Source organism: Sciurus vulgaris, assembly GCF_902686455.1.
Source record: "Sciurus vulgaris genome assembly, chromosome: 13".
NCBI lineage: Eukaryota > Metazoa > Chordata > Mammalia > Rodentia > Sciuridae > Sciurus > Sciurus vulgaris.
This window is the reverse complement of record NC_136474.1, coordinates 83,705,219-83,707,356: the sequence shown is the minus strand read 5'-3', so window position 1 is coordinate 83,707,356 and position 2,138 is coordinate 83,705,219. Positions and strand designations below refer to the sequence as shown.

Here is a 2,138-nt window from a genome sequence, read left to right as displayed (position 1 = left end):
TGTGTTTTGTTTCCTCATTTTCTCTTCCACTGTGAAAGATATTTTCCTTTTTCTGGTTAATATACTCTAGCAAAACAAATTAAAGAGGGAGTTTTATTTTAAATATTTATTTGCAAGCTTCACATGATTCATCTAGGTTTAACTTACTATGAATTCTGTTTGGCATTACAATTTTTGAATCTAAGAATTCAAATATTTTTAACTTTATAAAAAAAAAATGTGGTCACTCTTTTTTCAAATATTTCCCCTTCCTCATTCTTTGCATCCGACATTCTGGGAATCTAATAGAACCTAATTATTCTATACTCAATGTTCTTTGACTTCTTTTTTAAATATTTTCACACACACAAAAAAAAATCCTAAGTGAATTTATTTTAAACAAATGAAATTGGTTAAATTTATTTGATTTAAATAGCCACTTATGGGCTGGGATTGTGGCTCAGTGGTGGAACACTTGCCTGGCATGTGTGAGGCACTGGGTTCGATTCTCAGCACCACAGAAAAATAAATAAATAAATAAATAAATATATTGTGTCCATCTACAACTAAAAAAAAAAAATTGATTCTTTTTTTTTTTTTAAAGTAGCCACTTATTATTTCCTTGTTAAAACTTGGGTTTAATATAAGGTTTTAAAAATTGATGATGAAAGTTGAATTTCTGAGCAATTTTTAAATATACTCACAAAATAATTACATGTTGAAATTCTTTACCAAAGAGACTGACCTAAATATAGTGCAGAAAAAGAGTCTATTTTAGCTCAAAGGAAGGAAATGAGTTTAAAATCGGGAAGTTCATTATTAAGTCATTCTCGCAAAGTATATTTAAGCAAAGGTAATGTTAAAAAAGCTACAGAGGGGCAGTGACCTTGTCCAGTGCCTTTTTCTTTTCTTGTGTAGACCCTGCCCTGTTCCCGTCAGCCTCTGGCCCACTGTCTTCTTGAGACCAGCCACCATGCCTTCAATTAAGTTGCAGAGTTCTGATGGGGAGATATTTGAAGTTGATGTAGAAAGTGTCAAACAATTGGTGACAATCAAGACCATGTTGGAAGATTTGGGAATGGATGATGGAGATGATGACCCTGTTCCTCTACCAAATGTTAATGTAGCAATATTAAAAAAGGTCATTCAGTGGTGCACACATCACAAGGAGGACCCGCCTTCTCCTGAGGATGATGAGAACAAAGAAAAGCGAACAGACGATACCCCTTTTTGGGACCAAGAATTCCTGAAAGTTGACCAAGGAACACTTTTTGAACTTATTCTGGCTGCAAACTACGTAGACATCAAAGGTTTGCTTGATGTTACATGCAAAACTGTTGCCAATATGATCAAGGGGAAAACTGAGGAGATTCACAAAACCTTCAATATCAAAAATGACTTTACTAAAGAGGAGGAAGCCCAGGTACTCAAAGAGAACCAGCGGTGTGAAGAGGAGTGAAATGTTGTACCTGATACTGTAACACTATAAGGATTGTTCCAAATACTAGTTGCACTGCTCTGTTTATAATTGTTAATATTGGACAAACAGTAGACAAATGCAGCAGCAAATCAATTGTATTAGCGTAATATTGTCCTTATTGCATGTGTAGTTTGAGTACAGACTCCAAACCTATGGCTGAATTTCTTCTAGTATGAGAGAAAGTTTCTTTTTTCTTTGCTCTGAATAAAACTGAATTGTGGTTCTCTGTAGAAAGTGGCATTGTGGGGCTTTCCCTCTGTTTGTAAAGCAATTTCTGCGTAGTTTATTGTCCAGTTACCTTTACTGAGCTTTTAAAAGTTGGTGTTGTAAATAAACAACTTGCAAAAAGTTTTCTGAAATAGAATTAACAAAATATTATTTTTATTCATGAGTTGGAAACTGGAAAAAGGCCACTTGAAGTAAATGTTTTCAGCTGGGAGTGTTAGGATATCTTCCAGCCTCCTGGACTCAATCGGTACCACTGGGATTGATTAGCCTGTATGTGACAATGTGACAGGGCTCCCTTAATTGGACTGAAGGGCTTGGGTTTTCTTTTTGGGTTTTTTTTTTTTTTAGTCTCGGCTTTGAATATGTTGCCTAGAGACTCAGTTATTACCCAGTTTGTGGATTTTGCTGGGAGAAATGTAACTAGACAGTTTGATAGCTTTTCAATTAAAAA

At 34.8% G+C, this 2,138-nt stretch overlaps 1 protein-coding gene across 1 annotated transcript; it reads left to right on the top strand.

Moving 5' to 3' along the window:
* The first annotated feature begins 881 nt into the window (after positions 1-881).
* LOC306642829 (S-phase kinase-associated protein 1-like) lies at positions 882-1,697 on the top strand. The gene has a single exon (XM_079108623.1). The coding sequence runs from the start codon at positions 953-955 to the stop codon at positions 1,436-1,438; it is 486 nt and encodes a 161-aa protein (XP_078964749.1). The 5' UTR covers positions 882-952; the 3' UTR covers positions 1,439-1,697.
* Positions 1,698-2,138: the final 441 nt, after the last annotated feature.

Bases quoted from the DNA above. Each gene is read 5' to 3' on its own strand.
- LOC306642829 (XM_079108623.1), top strand. From the start codon at position 953: ATGCCTTCAATTAAGTTGCAGAGTTCTGATGGGGAGATATTTGAAGTT.